Below are 18,112 nucleotides of genomic sequence, written 5' to 3' on the forward strand. Positions count from 1 at the left end.
TGCAGGGTGTTGTGAGCTTGTAGATCGGCTATCTTCACTATTTTAAATCGTTTTTTTTTAAATAATAATGAAACGTGAACAGTTTTGGACTTCCACTCGACAGCAACAATGATTTGTTTTCCCCTACAATGTATTTCTTTAGTTGGGTCCCCAACTCCCTGTGGTCCACGCACAACAACAATACTTTTTATATGTCGCACAACTCAGTAAAAACATTGTAACAGTCTTATAAAAACCCATTAAGACCTGAGGCTAATTCTACAAAATGCCTCCTAAAACCGTTCAGAATTATTAAAACGCAACACATTTTTCAAAAATTGACAAAAATATGCAAAAATATCTCTGTGAGCTTGTATATCTGCTAATTTTGAATTGCCAACGCTGAAATCTAAAATGACACAGATGCTTTATATAAAAAACAACAAAACATTTTCAAGACAAATAAAAGGCAAGTAAAAAAAAAAAAACGCGTCATTCTCTACACCTCAAATTGCATTATTACATTACAGAGAGTTGTGAGTTTATCAAAAGAAGATTACGACAAGCCTCTATATACAAAGAAAAGTAACGCAGGTGAAATAATATTTTAAATGAATAATCCATGTTTTTATACGCAACGGTAATTCTGCACAATTACTAAAGGCTAAAGAGCCGTCCACATCAATAATGACTATGAAGATAACTAACTATAATAATTAAAGATTACTATAATATCTATAAATAAAACGATAATGACACTTATGTGATCAATGATCATCCGCACAAACAATTATAAATGCCAGTTCTGCGTTGTAATTGGTGTATACAACATGGACTATACAAGTCAAGTCCACTGCTTTTTGTTTTGGCCATGGTTGTTCTGTACAGTATGTACACTTTAAATATAATATTGATTGGGTAGGCAAGACATGGATAGATAAAGTGATGTGATGATAGCATAGGTTTCTAATCATTACGTTGGTTTATGGTGATTTGACCCTCCATATATTCGTCCTGCCCACCCTAGTGGGGCAAGCTAGAACCGGCCTGATCCAGTTTGTGTGGAAGATTCATAATATCAAAGTGAATTATAATAAGTACAACTGTGATACAGTACTTCCATTGTGTCTTCTCTTTGCCTTGTTTTATAGCATCTTCAATTCTTCATTTACCACCTAAAAAGTCAAACGCAGATACAGTGACTGCCATCGAAATATTATAACTTCACAGTATGAACGGTCACAGCATAAACACACAGCTAGACATACAGTACTGTACTGTTGCAGCATATTAGCTCTTTGCTAGTTGAAATGAAACAGTATCTTACCAAGAGGTTTGACCAGAGAATAAACGGCATCTTCAGTTTGCTGCATGTGGAGCTGGTGATTCTGTGAATGGAATACACGCAGAACATGTTAGCAGAACATAAAGTAGGCCTAGTGCATTTTAATTCACATTATGTTGCTTCTCAGTCTAATTATACACATCTTAACCTTTAACCTTACAAGGCTGTTTCTACCTGTCTTTTGGGTGACAGAAGTATTTCAATACTGTTTCAATGTGACGTACACTATATATTGACGAAATAATCTGGATATTGCGATTGCTATTATACTTCTTGGATATGTATTTTATACCTTTTCTTATTCTATGATAACCTATAATAAAATGTATTTTCCACCTACCTTTCTGGTTTTTGGCTTTAGTTTTGTTTTGGTAGTTCACCTGGGCATATACATCTGGTTCTGCTGCTCCTCCTATAATGTGCGCACGCACGCACACACACGCACACACACATGCACACACACACAAACATGCACACGCACGTTAATGCAGTGTCAAGGTTGAATTTATGGCGAGTCATATTCCAAATGTGACGGGAAAATCCAGTGATGCACTTTATAGGCCCCGTTGAGCTTTATTTCTCGGCTGAAAACGCCAAGGCGCTCACCTCGCCTAAAAGCGATTCCAGGCGCCCGAGGTGAAAATATTTGAGTAGGCCTACAGCTTTCGGCAGGCAGGGAAAAGCACACCAGCGCAAGGTAAAAAAAAGCCCAGAGCAACGCCAAGATGCTGGAGTTCCCAAAAACACGTTTATATATAGACATTTTAAAACATTATAAACAATTCAATGTTTTGGTGGACACAGCAGGGTCTTACACTATACCTTTCTGGTTGTTGACTTTAGCTTTGTTTTGGAAGTTAACCTGGGCGTAGGTCACATCTGGTTCTGCTGCTCCTTCTGTAACACACACACACGCACGCACACACACACACAGAGCAAAGTCAGCAAATAGTGGTCAAATTCCAAACCATTTGGCCCGTGATTCATGTTAATTTCCTACATAATCACTGGAGTTATTGATGATTTACCCACCCACTCACACACATAGCTCCGTAAGGGAGTGGTTGCACCACTTAAAAAACAAAATGTCAGTTAGACATTCATGCAGGATATCTTGTTTGTGGACAGGAGGGCTATAAAGATCAGCAGGTTTCTCTGTAGTCTGTAGCCTATAGGCTGCAGTAGAGTATATCATGTATTTATTTGCAATTTATTGTGAATCCACTTGTGCGTGAATTCAGTTCAAATCACCACTTACACTCTACGTTCCATAAGCAGCGACTTTCATGTTGCATTTATTTTTGTTTTATCCAGATGACTCACCCCTCTTCTTGCTGATGTTTTTGAGTTCAATCTGTGAATATGTCTCCTCACTGGACTCAGCTGCAGACTTGTCTGAAAGACAGGACATGTAATGTTAACCATTGATTGATTGATTGATATATTGATTCATTCATTCATTGAAGTCTCATTCTCAAAGCAGAAACATCAGTGCTAGAGTTAGTAATCAGCTGGGCTGCTGAGTGAGTGAGTGAGTGAAGACATGCGAATCCCTTAACTCCTTCAAAACCGCTCTCAAAGGGCACAGGTCTATATGGACGGCTGCAATTCGAAACTCGGTTTTATAGAACTGTATATGTGTACGTCTCTAAATGTTATGATGAATTGCATGTGGACCCTATTTGTAAACAATAAAGTGTAATGCTTTACGGTGTCGTCCACAGTTAACAGTTTTGTATTGAGTTGTGCATGAAATGTACTGTAATTGTCCAATCTGTTAATAAATACTTCAATCAATCAATCAAACCACCTTGGACATCAGATCAATATCAGAGCATTATCCAACCCTATCACGAGGGGGTAACCATGATGTCCTTCTTAACCCATTTAGGCCTGACGTCGACATTTAAAAAATGTCTTTTTAAAATGTATTTTTATGTCAAGGACCCCAAAAATGATATGTAATATGCCGCCGACCCCCATCTGAAAATATGTTGTTCCAGGAGGCAGGGACCCCTCGGAAGTAAAGATTTGAGTTACAAACAGAAACTCTGAAAGAATATATATTCAAAGATTTGAGGAACATTTCCACGATTTTTCAAAAATAGCAGACGTACATGAGCTTGTAGATCTGCTATTTTTCAACAGCTATGGCATAACATAATGCTTAAAACACCAAAAGGGGTTCCCGCCCAAAATGGGTTTAAACAACGTGAGGCTTATTGGATACACACATTACAAACCCTTCACCCCAAAGGACTGAATGATGAATTACAACTAAACGTTATGCTATAATTATCCATATCAAATAACTCTGTCACTTCACTATTGATGGAACTTCTTGCCCAGCAGGGTGCAGCAAGCACCATTTGTGTTGTTTTTTTACTTTTACCGTCCACTCCTGTCACGGTAGTATAGGACCTTATATGTGACATTAATTTGCGTATTTATTGTATGTTGATTTTCTTGTATTGTATGGCATGACATTTATATATTTGCCCCTGTATTATTGTAATTTGTTATTTTCAATAGTATTTGAGGCATGTCACAGAAGCACTGTAACTTTAAGAGTCACATGACTGTGGACTAACTCTAAGCAGCTGCTACCTGTTTAGATGATTGCACGTGTTTCTGATTATTCTGAATCATGCCTGAGGAAGTTCGAAGGACCGAAACGTTGCATATTGTGGACATTAAATAAAAAGCTCTTGAACCAGCAAGTGGCAGTGTGCGGGTCTCCCTCCTTCTCCTACGTGTCTGCAGTCTGCTGCTTTGTCGCCAACGAACCTGCTTTATTTAGTAAGTCGAGTGTACGGAGGTCTCTCCTCAATACTAATGACATGTTTATGTTTTTTCCTCATACAGGTTGTTAATGGTATGGTGACATATTATGCTAATTACTCAAATTGCTCAACGTGCAACTTTTAGCAACCAAGCTTAATCTCATCTTCTAAACTGACTAGATGACATTTGAATCATAAAAGCTTATACTAACTGGGTCTATGGGACTTATAGGGGCTTCCAGTAGACTATGATGACTATTTACTGTATATGTATTTGATGTACCATGTGGTGTTCTGGCTAGTAGTCGGATTAAGAGCGTCTGCTAAATGCCTAAATTGTAAATTATCGTGATACATCAACATAAGACATTTCAACACAAAATCAGGCATAATTCATAGCAAAATAATATTAATCATGATGTTCAAATGGCTCAACATCCCTAAATTGACTATTAAAAGGCAATTCATTTACCCAAGTCTTGAATGACAATATTCCAAATGGTCAAGCTGTTCATCTTAGTTGAATCACTTGGGCAATCATTTTAAGAAGGTGACTATTGAAATACTCAAGTAAAGTAAATGTACTTCAAAATTGTACTTAAGTACAGTACTTGAGTAAATACAGTAGGTTACTTGAGTAAATGTACTTGTAGTAGTATCAGTGAGAAACTGCTCTATCCAGCTGCTTTACCTTATGTACCGGTATGTGAGCTCTGAGCTCTTTAGGGGCAGCGGTGGCCGAACGGTTTGCAGAGCGGTCTTGTTATCGGAAGGTCGCCAGTTCGAATCCCCGGACCGGCACGTTAAAATTACCACCGCTGAAGTGCCCTTGAGCAAGGCATTGAACCTCTACCATGAAATGTTCTATGAGCAGGGTCTGGCTGTAAACAAGCATCTCGAGCTTAGTCCATTCACCCTGGGTAAACAAAGAACTTTGGTCGGGTAAATGGGGCTCTTGGATTCAAAGGTCAGGGAAAGAGATACTGAATGCCAAAACACTTTGAGAACCTCTGAAATAAATCAACAAGACAGAAAACAACCACTAGGTCTGAAGAAAACTTGATCTGGATGAATTCAGCTACTATATTATATAATAGAATAAAATCTCTGAGACGACTTTGTTTTTATGTTATTTATTAATAGTAAAAAGACAGAATACAACAGGTAAATAACATAAGCCCTTAAACCCTGTATTTATAATTCTTACATCTCTATTCCCAAACAAAGCTAAAAGCTGCTCAATCAATGTCTAAATAACCTGCAATGCTAGAAGGTAATATTCAAAATTATTCAAAATGATAACTAAACTATATCAAAGAAAACAGCTAAATGAGGCTTACTGCAACAAATATTATTAATAATAAAAAAGTACCTTAACTATGTATAAGCTATCCACTATGCTGTCAGGCAGAAAGACCAATCTCCATATTTCAACTTTTTGTTTTGTTCAACTTTGTAAATAAGTTAATGTTATTGTCTTACTTCATCATTCAAGTGTGTCAGAAAAGTAGTAAAAATAGCCCATTTACAGGGCGTTGTGATTTTGTAGATCGGCTATCTTCACTATTTTAAATTGTTATTTTAAATATTAATGAAACGTGAACAGTTTTGGACTTCCACTCGACAGCAACCATATTTAAAATGGTCAAGCTAGTGTTCATCTTAGTTGAATCAATTGGGCCATCATTTTAAGAAGGTGACAATATTGAAATACTCAAGTAAAGTAAATGTACTTCAAAATTGTACACACTGTTTTTAACTGTGCAACAGGAGCTGTGGTCTGTATTCTGGACGTTTGATTGTTTATTTATTTAAGTATTTATTGAATGCTGAGGTGACAGATCGGCTGTGAAAATAAATATAGTTTCTTTATGAATTCAACGAACAGTTTGGACTTCAGTTTATCAAGCACACGTCTGAACACTTGCCGTCAGTATACCACAGTGCCTTTTAGTACAGGACTTTGGGCACTACAGTGGGTATAGACGTATAGTATCACAGTGTGAGAAACCGCTCTGTCCAGCTGCTTTACGAGCTCTGAGCTGCTGTTAAGTTAATATCCACTAGAGGGCAGTGTTGACTCAGGTAACAGGTTTAGAACGACACACTACAACTCTTCACCCAGTTAGTTCACAGGGTGGGATTTGACTTTGAGGTAGAAAGCCACACTTGCAGCCCAGCCAATGCAAAAATATCAAAATGTTGTAGTCGGGTAAACGGGGCTCTTGGATTCAAAGGTCAGGGAAAGAGATACTGAATGCCAAAACAGTTTGAGAAGCTTTCCCCCCCCACTTTTCCCCTCACTGTATATGTTTCTTTTCCCTTTTTACCTCCATTATGATGAATTCCTGTACTGTTCTTTGTCTATATAGAAGTGTCTATTTGTACGTCTCTTAATGTTTTGATGAATTGAACATGGTGGACCCTGTTGTAAACAAGTGTAATGCTTAATTGGGTCGTCCACTCACAGTTAACAGCCTTTGTATTGAGTTTGTGCTTGAAATGTACTGTAATTCTGCAAACTGTTAATACAATTTTCAATCAATCAAAAAAGCTCTGAAATAAATCAACGACACAGAAAAAAAACACTAGGTCTGAAGAAAACTTGATCTGGATGAATTCAGCTACCATATTATATAATGGAATAAAATATCTTACACGACTTTGTTTTTATGTTTTATTAATAGTAAAAAGACAACAGGTAAATAACATAAGCCCTTAAACCCTGTATTTATAATTCTTTGACTGATCGAGGTACCGAAGGCTCTATAGTCAGTCCCCTCAATGTAACAAAGCTAAAGCTGCTCAATCAATGTCTAAATAACCTGCAATGCTAGAAGGTAATATTCAAAATTATTCAAAATGATACCTAAACCATATCAAGGAAAACAGCTAAATGAGGCTTACTGCAAAAAATATTAATAATAATAAAAAAGTACTTTTGACTGTGTAGCCTATAGGCTATCCACTATGCTGTCAGGCAGAAAGACCTATCTCCATATTTCAACTTTTTGTTTTGTTCCAACTTTGTAAATAAGTCTTACTTCATCATTCAAGTGTGTCACAGAAAAGTAGTAAAAATAGCCCATTTACTGGGCGTTGTGAGCTTGTAGATCGGCTATCTTCACTATTTTAAATTGTTTTTTTTAAATAATAATGAAACGTGTGAAACAGTTTTGGACTTCCACTCGACAGCAACAATGATTTTTTTCCCTACAATGTATTTCTTTAGTTGGGTCCCCAACTCCCTGTGGTCCACGCACAACAACAATACTTTTCATATGTCACACAACTCAGTAAAAACATTGTAACAGTCTTATTAAAAACCCATAAGACCTGAGGCTAATTCTACAAAATGCCTCCTAAAACCGTTCAGAATTATTAAAACGCAACACATTTTTAAAAAATTTACAAAAATATGCAGTGACTCTCTGTGAGCTTGTATATCTGCTAATTTTGAATTGCCAACGCTGAAATCTAAAATGACACAGATGCTTTATATAAAAAACAACAAAACATTTTCAAGACAAATAAAAGGCAAGTAAAAAGAAAAAAAACGCGTCATTCTCTACACCTCAAATTGCATTATTACATTACAGAGAGTTGTGAGTTTATCAAAAGAAGATTACGACAAGCCTCTATATACAAAGAAAAGTAACGCAGGTGAAATAATATTTTAAATGAATAATCCATGTTTTTATACGCAACGGTAATTCTGCACAATTACTAAAGGCTAAAGAGCCGTCCACATCAATAATGACTATGAAGATAACTAACTATAATAATTAAAGATTACTATAATATCTATAAATAAAACGATAATGACACTTATGTGATCAATGATCATCCGCACAAACAATTATAAATGCCAGTTCTGCGTTGTAATTGGTGTATACAACATGGACTATACAAGTCAAGTCCACTGCTTTTGTTTTGGCCATGGTTGTTCTGTACAGTATGTACACTTTAAATATAATATTGATTAGGTAGGCAAGACATGGATAGATAAAGTGATGTGATGATAGCATATGTTTCTAATCATTACGTTGGTTTATGGTGATTTGACCCTCCATATATTCGTCCTGCCCACCCTAGTGGGGCAAGCTAGAACCGGCCTGATCCAGTTTGTGTGGAAGATTCATAATATCAAAGTGAATTATAATAAGTACAACTGTGATACAGTACTTCCATTGTGTCTTCTCTTTGCCATGTTTTATAGCATCTTCAATTCTTCATTTACCACCTAAAAAGTCAAACGCAGATACAGTGACTGCCATCGAAATACAAATATTATAACTTCACAGTATGAACGGTCACAGCATAAACACACAGCTAGACATACAGTAGGCTACTGTACTGTAGCAGCATATTAGCTCTTTGCTAGTTGAAATGAAACAGTATCTTACCAAGAGGTTTGACCAGAGAATAAACGGCATCTTCAGTTTGCTGCATGTGGAGCTGGTGATTCTGTGAATGGAATATACGCAGAACATGTTAGCAGAACATAAAGTAGGCCTAGTGCATTTTAATTCACATTATGTTGCTTCTCAGTCTAATTATACACATCTTAACCTTTAACCTTACAAGGCTGTTTCTACCTGTCTTTTGGGTGACAGCAGTATTTCAATACTGTTTCAATGTGACGTACACTATATATTGACGAAATAATCCGGATATTGCGATTGCTATTATACTTATTGGATATGTATTTTATACCTTTCTTATTCTATTATAACCTATAATAAAATGTATTTTCCACCTACCTTTCTGGTTTTTGGCTTTAGTTTTGTTTTGGTAGTTCACCTGGGCATATACATCTGGTTCTGCTGCTCCTCCTATAATGTGCGCACGCATACACACAGACATGCACGCACACACACACACACGCACACACACACACACAAACATGCACACGCACGTTAATGCAGTGTCAAGGTTGAATTTATGGCGAGTCATATTCCAAATGTGACGGGAAAATCCAGTGATGCACTTTATAGGCCCCGTTGAGCTTTATTTCTCGGCTGAAAACGCCAAGGCGCTCACCTCGCGATTCCAGGCGCCTGAGGTGAAAATATTTGAGTAGGCCTACAGCTTTCGCAGGCAGGGAAAAGCACACCAGCGCAAGGTAAAAAAAAGCCCAGAGCAACGCCAAGATGCTGGAGTTCCCAAAAACACGTTTATATATAGACATTTTTAAACATTATAAACAATTCAATGTTTTGGTGGACACAGCAGGGTCTTACACTATACCTTTCTGGTTGTTGGCTTTAGCTTTGTTTTGGAAGTTAACCTGGGCGTAGGTCACATCTGGTTCTGCTGCTCCTTCTGTAACACACACACACACACGCACGCACACAGAGCAAAGTCAGCAAATAGTGGTCAAATTCCAAACCATTTGGCCCGTGATTCATGTTAATTTCTTACATAATCACTGGAGTTATTGATGATTTACCCACCCACTCACACACATAGCTCCGTAAGGGAGTGGTTGCACCACTTAAAAAACAAAATGTCAGTTAGACATTCATGCAGGATATCTTGTTTGTGGACAGGAGGGCTATAAAGATCAGCAGGTTTCCCTGTAGTCTGTAGCCTATAGGCTGCAGTAGAGTATATCATGTATTTATTTGCAATTTATTGTGAATCCACTTGTGCGTGAATTCAGGTCAAATCACCACTTACACTCTACGTTCCATAAGCAGCGATTTTCATGTTGCATTTATTTTTGTTTTATCCAGATGACTCACCCCTCTTCTTGCTGATGTTTTTGAGTTCAATCTGTGAATATGTCACCTCACTGGACTCAGCTGCAGACTTGTCTGAAAGACAGGACATGTAATGTTAACCATTGATTGATTGATACATTTGATTCATTCATTCATTGAATTCTCATTCTCAAAGCAGAAACATCAGTGCTAGGCCTAGTTCACACCTACACAACAAATGTTCGGTCCGTGTGTGATGCCTGATTGCTTTTTGATTGCTGCTCCAATTCATTTTCAATGGGAGTCACATGGTTTGACCAAACATTTTTGTTTGATGAGGGGGGAGCATTCAGCAATCAGCGATCAAACACAAATGTTTGATCAAACCATGTGACTCCCATTGGAAAAGCATTGTGGTGGCCCAAAAAAACGACCAAACATTGCTTGATTGGTGTTTGGTACGTGTGAATGAGGCCTAGAGTTAGTAATCAGCTGGGCTGCTGAGTGAGTGAGTGGTTGGTTGGTTGAGTGGTTTAAAGGCATACTGTACCATTCTGTAAATGTTTTAAAGGCATACTGTACCATTCTGTAAGTGTTTTAAAGGCATACTGTACCATTCTGAAGTAGTTTAAAGGCATACTGTACCATTCTGTAAATGTTTTAAAGGCATACTGTACCATTCTGAAGTAGTTTAAAGGCATACTGTACCATTCTGTAAATGTTTTAAAGGCATACTGTACCATTCTGAAGTAGTTTAAAGGCATACTGTACCATTCTGTAAATGTTTTAAAGGCATACTGTACCATTGTGAAGTAGTTTAAAGGCATACTGTACCATTCTGAAGTGGGGCGTGTACATCGTCAGGACTTCCACTCTGGTTGGTCCTCTGGTCTGCTGCAGCGGTTCCCTGGAACTCGACAGATCTACAAAGTAGCAAGCATTATGTGGTCATGTGTGAAGATGAGACAGAGGGTTAGGGGTGCGTGCGTGCGTGCGTGCGTGTGTGCGTGCGTGTGTGCGTGCTCGTCTGCAGAAGAATGTGACTCAATGTGCCAACAGAAAACAATCAGATTAAAATCACTGTATGGATCCAACAGCAGTGCTGATCCACACACTGGTGTTGCTCTAGACAGAGACAGATAGTTGTACATACCTGACACAACATGGACCTGGAATAAAAACACAGTAAAACAAGTGTTAAATAGTGTTATACGCTGTTCAGTGTCACAACAGAGGAGGGTTGTATTAATATAATAATCAATATTTGAGTGTTTCTCACCCTTAGATGTTCTGTTTCGCCACAGCAGGAGCAGCAGGATGGACAGTAAAATCGCAACAACAAGTCCTACTATCAGACCCACGTGTAGAGAACTCGGTCCTGCCAAGCATAGGAGACGATGAACGTTTAGACAGGATCGGCAAAGAAAATAACATTTTAGTTACGGTATACCTTCATAAATAGGACTACAGTACACATTCAGTATAATCTACAAACATGATATATGCTATATGGCATAATTGTCATTTAATGTAAAATTTGGGATGGTGCATCTTCCTTGATATATAGCCACAACTGGGGAGTGTACGGTCCATTGGTGTGTCCAAGATTAGCTGCTCACAGACAGACAGACGGACACGCGGACAGGGATGGACACATATAATCTCCCCCCCCACCAGTCAGCCTGGCGGAGATAATTACTCACCATCAGTTGTGTTCAAGGTAAGAGCACTACTGAACTGAGAGTAGTAAACTGGTTCTCCTCTCCCTCCTCTGCACCTGTAGACTCCTCCCTTTGACACTGTGATTGGTCCAGTAGAGTACTGACCACCCTCTAACTCACTGATTGGTCCAGTAGAGTCAGAGTACTGACCACCCTCTGACGCTGTGATTGGTCCAGTAGAGTCAGAGCATTGGTACCAGGAGTAGTTCCATCCAGAACCCTCCTCCACAGAGCAGCTCAGTGCAACACTGCCCCCTGCTGGGATGACTGTCTGCTCAGCTGTCAGTGTGGCCTTTGGTTGATCTGTTCACATTAGAGAGAAAAACGTAAAATAAATACACTGGCTCAGCATTTGTAGAAAGGTGGTTGGTTATGACAAATCCTGGTGTTTCATATGGAAGTAGAGAATCATAGCAACAAAATTACATTATTTAGATTGTCTCTATTTTTGGAACAAAGTCTTAAACAATGAAATGCATCTTTAAACACACTTGCATTGGGAGACAGATCATGACAAATGCCTGCTATTCAGAGACTAGTATACTATCTCAAGGTACTTTGTGTGAATGTCTCTGGGGCATATTTTCTATTCCTATTGATCTAATGCATACCTTTGAAAGACACTGTGATGGTTTTGCTGGATTTGGAATATTGTAGGTCATGATTCCGTCGACCTGTACACTGGTATTCACCACTGGCATTTTCAGAAGGACCTAAAATGTATTCAGAGTTGACAATTCTGGTTGAAGGATTCTTATCCTTCAGCCATGTGTATGTCCAGTCAGAAGGACTTTCTGGTAGCGTACAGTTCAGAGTAAGAGTCTCTCCAATGAAAGTCTCAGGCCTGTCAGGGTGTCTGCTGAGAACAGGAACAGGTGCCTCTGTAGAACACACACACACACACACACACACACACACACACACACACACACACACACACACACACGTTCAGTTCAGTTGAGTGAACCTGCAAACGTTTAACTGCTAACTTTTATTTCATTTAATATCGAGTAGACAAATATTATTTATTTTTACCACTATTTCTCCCCAATTGTCATTATGTGACAATTATCCTCCACGCTCATTTCTGTGTTGCCACCACTGTCACTGTGACACTGCCTGTGATTGGTGCCAGATGATCTATATGTTTGTGATGTCTTTGTGCTCAGATTGAAGAAATTAAAAAACACATTTATTTATATTGTGTTTCGGTCGTTTTTAAATTTATTCTTTTAAATTGAGAACTGCTAAGGGTTCTGTCATGCTCATTAGAGTCTTGACCACTGCTGGAGAGCCCTTTTCTACCAATCACATTGCTTGATTGGAACTACCTGATTGGAACTACCTGTTGTATAAAAGGAATCAATCATATTAGAGTACAGTATATTTTAACTCACCAGAGACATCGATATTAACTGAGGTGCTGTAATGTGTGAAGTATGTTGGGTCTCCTCTCCCTCCTCGACAAAAGTATTTTCCATTCTCTGAGACACTGGAGGGCCTGAATGTGTAGGTTGTCTGTTTTGTCACCTTCGTCACTGGTTTAGAGCCTTTCTTGTCTCTGGACCAGTAAATGTTCCATGAAGCTGTACTCTCCACTTTACAGGTGAGAGTCACATTGTTTGTTGTCAGTACACTGGATCTGTCTGATTCCAGTTTAGGCGTTGGTTTAGCTGTGTGGTTTATGACAGTTGAGAGAATTACAAACCCCCACCCAATACTTATGTACAGTTCAGTTCAAATTCATTTCTCTAACATAAACTGGGAAAAAAACATTATTTCACTTGCATGCACGCACGCACGCATGCACGAACGCACGCGCGCGCGCACAGACACACAGACACACAGACACACACACACTGTTATGTCTACACAGTAGTACAGAACCATAATTAAACCATTATCATAATATAAACACAATGTCAGTGTGATGAGTAAATGATATGACTTACCTGACACCACCAAGGTGACTTCACTTTTTTTCACAACCTGGTTATTCCCTGTAAGGCGGCCGGTACACTCGTATTTACCACTGAGCCTTCTGCTCTTTGGCATTTTAAATGCATAAGGATTCTGACCAGAGTGTGTTTCATAGAAAGCACCATCTTTGACTATTGTATAAGACCAGTCCTGCTCTCCTTCATTCATGTCACATGTGAACGTAACATTCTCTCCAGTGAATGCTGGGTTGGGCAGAACGGTCAGAACAGCTGGAGGTCTCTCTACACAAACACATGGATCAATCATTGTGTTTGATTTAGACCATGCAGTGGAATATATAGAGGAACAGGACACAGCAGCGGGAGTGGTTTTCTGGTTCCACTGAAAAATTAGCCATTAATTTTTCCATAGTGATTTAGATGTAATGATATAGATTTAGTTTAGCGGTTTAAAAAAAATCACTTGATTCTATAGGCTTAACATAATTGATATGAATATTTTTGTAAATCTCTATGAAAAAAAAAAGAATTCCTGATTTTTCAGTGGAACCAGAAAACCACGCCCACTACTTTGCCCTATAAAGCTGTGAAATAGTGTGTTTATAACTCACCAGAGACATTGATATCAATGTGGTTGCTGACATTTGTGTAGTATGGTGGGTCTCCTCTCCCTCCTCGACACGAGTAGATTGTACTCTCTGAGACTGTGGGACTGTAGGTTGAGCCTTCTGTCACCGTCACTTGTTCAGAGTCAGACTCTTTGTAGTCTCTGTACCAATAGATTCCCCATGGAGGTGTACTGTCTTCTACAGTACAGGTGAGAGTCACGCTGTCTAATGCCAAGACACTGATTCTGTCTAATGCCAAGACACTGGTTCTGTCTGATACCATTGTAGGTGTTGGTTTAGCTGTAATTTATAAAAGCGACAAACTGTGTAAGTATTTCTCCCAAAAGCTAGTTACCTCCCGTCCCCTCCCTAACGCAGGTTACAGAATCACACAACTTCACACACCTGCTATAACACGCAGAGCTGCGCCCCAGAGAAGTATGAGGGCTCCGCTCAATGAGCAGTCGTGCAAACATGCACACGTGCGTGTGCCATGCTTGCAACGTGTGCGTGTGTGTGCGCGTGTGTGTCCGCTGACGTGTGTGAGAGAGAGACAGAGAGGCAGTGACAGGCTTTGCTTGCTTCGTGGACCACTTGGGGGTCCACGGACCACCTGCCTCAAAATGCATGTATCAATAATAATAATAATAATAATAATAGACATGCATGCATGGCAAACATGCACCACATAAACTCCCACAAAAAAACCCACTACACACAGTTCACACGCTGATTATCAAGTCCCATTTTGCACATCCTTTTCTCTCTTACAAAACCATATAAAGGGTTAATATAGTGCTGTAAATCATCGTCAGTGATGAGTATATGCATGTAACAGCATAATTTCCGTGGTCGAAACACAAACGGCCACGATATTGATACTGTGAGATGTCCTGTATATCATATGAAAAAAATGCTATCTTGCCCACACACGGATATGGGAAAGAAAGCTTACTGTATATACGTTTCTCAGACCACCCACGCCAAAGTTTTTTTCTTCTTTTGTAGCCTATTATAATATTTTTTTAAATATATTATACTGTTTGGAGACTGATGAAGGGGGGAGCTTGATTGGCTGCCACACACGCTGCCTAAGCCAATGGGAGTGATTCCCTGCCTCTTAAGCTATGCCACACGCACCGCGAGAGGGCTGATTTCCGCACCGCAGCGAGCAAGCTGTGACCGCAGCCTCGAACAGGTGCTAATGTTACTTATGAGCTGGACAGCAGGACAGCAACAACAAAACAGTCATTGTTTATGCATTCATTTTTAAATTGTAAGGGTATAGGGCAGGTGTTTTAGAGATAAAACTAGTGTCGCAAGATAGCAACTCGGCCACGGGAACGCCCATGGGCGCCCATTGCGCCCATGTTAAATCCCACAATCCTTGGGTGCATGCAAAATAGGGCCCACGGTCTCTACAATATATATTTTTTAAAACAATACTTTTGTGACTGAAATACCAATTAGTTACCAACTTACCGGTAATAACAATATGTTTAAAACCACAATGTAATATTTGACTCAATTCCGTGACTTACCTGATGATACAATCAAAGTTACTATATCGCTGTCTCGTTGATCCTCTGGAGGTGTTTTAGGGTGACTGTGACACTGGTATGTATTTTGCTCTGCTTTCAATACAAAACGATTCTGATCAGTGGAGCTGACAAATTGTCCATCTTTGTATAAGTTCCAGCCTTCGTCCTCTCCTTCCTTGTCACATATGAATGTAACATTCTCTCCAGTGAATGCCGGGTTGGGCTGCACGCTCAGAACAGCTTTTGTTGTATCTACACAAACACACATAGTAGAATCAAACCACATGGTACAAACGTGATATAATACATCATCTGACATAAATATACTGTATGTAATAATTGAGAGGTTGAAGTGTGTATGATCTTTACTGAGTGAATAAAGACAAAAGATAATAAGTTAATCTTCACCTTGACTGAGTCCACAGGAGAGGAAGATGCTCACCACTGGAGAGAGAGAGAGGAAAAAACATTTGATATCAAGCAATATCAAGCTAAGCATGATTTCTCAAACTCGAAAGCCCGAACCCGACCAGGGCCGACCCGATCCGGCCAGGACGGGCCTAATAACACGGGCCTAACACGGGCATATATATGCCTGTTCTGTCTGTTTGTGTATTTGTTAGTTCTCAAATTCTGCCCAAACCCGACCAGGCCTGACCCGAAGTTTTAGGGCCGGGTCAGGTCTAAAATCTATGCTAATAGCGCTAGGCTGGGCCTCGGGCATGATCAGTTAGGGCAATTCAGTTAGGGCAATTCTCAGGCCTGTGGAGAACTATATGGCTCAAGTTCAATGAGAAAAAATACATCAAAACTTGAAAGGGATTTTACTTTAAAACACTTCTGTGGTCATTTTAACACCTACTCTAGTTTGTGTGTGCACCACAGACAGCATTTAAGACAGTATTCTATCTTGTCAAATTTGGAAGGCATTTCCAAAAGCACTTTCACTTCTTCTAACCCACAAATGCAAAATGTTTCACTTTACGTCATGCAACTTCCTGCACGGGGTTCTGACAGCAGCAGCAACCCACGACTTACAGTCCTGGGTAACGCCCCTTTATAGCGTGTGTACAGTACGTGTGTTGACAGTGTTTTGAAGAAAATGTTGAAATCCTTTCTTCATAACGTATGACAATACCAAGCTTACAATCTGAGGCTGCACATTAACACATAGTTTGATGTATTGAGAAGAATGTAAATGTAGCCTAATTTGTAATTGTAAAGTTTATGATGGTGTCTACTGTATACCGTAGTTGCATCATCACTGCAGTACTTCAGCCTGTTGTTCACGTTTTGTATTATTATATTGCATTATTTCCTATAGTCAATTTTGATGAAATGATAAATACACATTGAGTTGAAAACTTTTGTCACGATCCTAAATAAAATAAAAAAACTTTAGATTAAACTTTAAAGTGGCACTATGTAACTTTTTTAATTAATACAATGTCATTGTGTTAAATCTGTATCTTAATACAATAAAACTAAATATAATTGAGGTGGTTGTATTGTGTCTCCCAGTCCCTGCTCTTCTATTGAGACATTTAGATCGTGTCAAAGGTCATATACTGTAGACACAGGATCTGACATGAATTTTGACCTGGCAGGCTCAATTAGCATAGTAACCATAACACCATAAAAGAGTAAAGTTACATACAGTATTACTGATTTCATGTATTCAAACTCATCAGCTTAATACTAGTTTAATGGTGCTATATAACTGACCTACTATACATAATTATACTCACAGAGGAGAACACAGGCCACGGTGTGTAGTTTCATCTTCTCTTGAATGGCTCCGAAAAACCTTCTACTTCCTGTTAATAGCGAACTAATAGTTGCAGAGAGAGAGAGAGAGAAGCGGGGGGGGAGGCGGGGGTTCACGTCATGCCATGAGCGCTTTGGTAAACTGCTCTTCCTTCCTCTTTTACGGTAGAGAGGCTGAGAAAAAGAGTGCAGTTGCAGATCATTTCCAGAGATAAGGATTATGTAATTTTGACCCTTATGACCATAGACCTGCAGGGGTGCCCAAAAGTTAGATCGCGATCTACCAGTATAGATCACAAAGGCTGTGCATGCAGGTAGACCACATGACATTCCCCTAAAAATATATCATTTAAATATAAAAAAACTATTTTTGGCATCTGCCACTTGAATTAAGGTGAATTGATTGATTGACATCAAAAAGGGCCTGTCAGCTCAAACCCACAAACAATGCAATACTGTATTTCCAAGAGTGTTGCGTAAACATCAGTAGCATTGTAAAGTTGTATACAAAAAAAAGACAATTTCCATTTTCACCCTTCTATTATATGTTATCAGTGCCACTATTCCAAAGCCCTCGGCTACATTTTTAAACTATTTTCAGCAAAGGTATAACAATTTCTTTTAGTGATCTTGTTGAGCTGGACATGTTGAAAGAAGCTCTCATGTCAAAAAAGTGTGACCTTTTGAAGCCTGTTCTGGATGTTGGCCTAGACTGTCTTGACA

The 18,112-nt window shown here is 39.0% G+C and overlaps 1 protein-coding gene across 1 annotated transcript; it reads right to left on the minus strand.

Annotated features, from left to right (window-relative positions):
* Window positions 1–6,828: 6,828 nt before the first annotated feature.
* LOC306941118 (uncharacterized protein) lies at window positions 6,829–17,417 on the minus strand. The gene is made up of 16 exons (XM_079526432.1): window positions 17,371–17,417; window positions 16,031–16,066; window positions 15,623–15,874; window positions 14,085–14,381; window positions 13,486–13,755; window positions 12,931–13,206; window positions 12,145–12,414; window positions 11,516–11,836; window positions 11,092–11,190; window positions 10,966–10,981; window positions 10,647–10,735; window positions 9,855–9,926; window positions 9,358–9,432; window positions 8,871–8,942; window positions 8,514–8,574; window positions 6,829–8,350 (listed from the first exon to the last, which is right to left on the minus strand). Exons 1-15 carry the CDS (start codon window positions 17,402–17,404, stop codon window positions 8,546–8,548), a joined length of 2,208 nt encoding a protein of 735 aa, XP_079382558.1. The 5' UTR covers window positions 17,405–17,417; the 3' UTR covers window positions 6,829–8,350; window positions 8,514–8,545.
* Between the last annotated feature and the right edge of the window lie 695 nt (window positions 17,418–18,112).

Source organism: Electrona antarctica (assembly GCF_951216825.1).
Source record: "Electrona antarctica genome assembly, chromosome: 17".
NCBI classification, from domain to species: domain Eukaryota; kingdom Metazoa; phylum Chordata; class Actinopteri; order Myctophiformes; family Myctophidae; genus Electrona; species Electrona antarctica.

Coding starts and splice junctions, on each gene's coding strand:
- LOC306941118 (XM_079526432.1), bottom strand. CDS start 17,404: ATGAAACTACACACCGTGGCCTGTGTTCTCCTCT. Junction 16,067..17,370: donor CGTGGCCTGTGTTCTCCTCT/GTGAGTATAATT, acceptor CTCTCTCTCCAG/TGGTGAGCATCTTCCTCTCC. Junction 13,756..14,084: donor CATTGATATCAATGTCTCTG/GTGAGTTATAAA, acceptor GTGTTTGTGTAG/AGAGACCTCCAGCTGTTCTG.